At 29.7% G+C, this 1,314-nt stretch overlaps 1 protein-coding gene across 1 annotated transcript; it reads left to right on the forward strand.

The window, feature by feature from the left end:
- The first annotated feature begins 234 nt into the window (after window positions 1-234).
- On the forward strand, window positions 235-941 carry LOC147933003 (defensin-like protein 182). Its single transcript, XM_087477599.1, has 2 exons — window positions 235-366; window positions 595-941. Exons 1-2 carry the CDS (start codon window positions 309-311, stop codon window positions 843-845), a joined length of 309 nt encoding a protein of 102 aa, XP_087333725.1. The 5' UTR covers window positions 235-308; the 3' UTR covers window positions 846-941.
- The last annotated feature ends 373 nt before the right edge of the window (window positions 942-1,314 follow it).

Raw genomic sequence — 1,314 nt, forward strand, 5'->3', positions numbered from 1 at the left:
TATATTTGAAAAAAAAGAAAATGGAAAATAATATTGAAATCTTGCATAAAATCTTGAATGAAAAGCCAATATAGGATTTTTATTACTTTTAAAATGGTATAGATTTCATGGAGTGATGTATGCTTTTAATTAGTTCTTTTGTTGCGTATCTTTTATTGTCAAAGAAAAAAAAAGATGTATGCATTTAATTAGTTCAAATCAAATCTAATTATCTCTTTAGTTCAAGATCTTCAGCTTATTTATAAATAGATGAACTAATCAATTATCTTACAGAGGACATTAAGAAGGAAACTAGAAAACGTGAAAGTATGGAGAGGACACCTTCACTTATATTCCATGTTAGCTTGCTTATTATATTTGTCGCAGGTACTTTATATATTTAGTATACTTTCAATTGTTATATTCCATTAGATAAAAGAGAAATTACATACATATGTGACACTCACATGGAAATGGATGAAAAGAAAAAGAATAACATTTTTCGGAGAATAATCACATATTCTTTTAAAATTAAGACTAAAGTATGATTAATTTTTTCTTAAAAAATTCTTATTGTTATGTTAAAATTTAATACGGTATACAATATTGTTCTAGTTGTGAATCAGACAAGAGCAGATTCATGCAACGACAGCTTAGGCACATGCACTTACGAGGGGGTGCCACTTTCACCCCCTTCACCCCTTTCACCCCTCAAAGTTTGCATCGGTGTAGTTAAAACAATGTGCAGTTATGTTTGTCCTGAGAAATGTTGTGATGCGAACTGCGCACAAAAGTATAAAGGTGGGCGTGGATTTTGTAATCCCTTTGGTAATATTATTTTGTGCCAGTGTCAGTACCCATGCTAAAACTGGTTGAAATTTTTTGAAAAAACAATTGTCTTTCTTTTCATCTTATGTTATTGTAAGTTCAATAATCTTATATAATAAAGAAGGGTTGCTCCATATATTTTCAACCAGAAAGTGACATATGTTACTATATTAAAACCATTCATTTTGTTCATAAAAACTTCTAAACAGGTTTTAAAATATTTCATTGGACCTATATGATTATTTCTAGCCACAACAACAATCATGAAAAACAACTAACGATCTTTCAATTGGCGATTACACATAAAATATAAATCTGTGAGCCTTTTGGGAGCTAAAATACGAAACAAGCAAACCAATATGAACATACAATCTTACGGTGAAGAGTGAGGAAATTAGCTATTGATTTAGCATAAGTAATCCGCATAAGACTTGAATAAATCATATATAAATGCAAAGAATGCAAGTAAAACATTTGTATTTGTTCGGCGAACATGAGAACAAATAT

The sequence above is a fragment of the Camelina sativa genome, chromosome 12 (assembly GCF_030686135.1).
Source record: "Camelina sativa cultivar CO46 ecotype springtype chromosome 12, ASM3068613v1".
NCBI classification, from domain to species: Eukaryota; Viridiplantae; Streptophyta; class Magnoliopsida; order Brassicales; family Brassicaceae; genus Camelina; species Camelina sativa.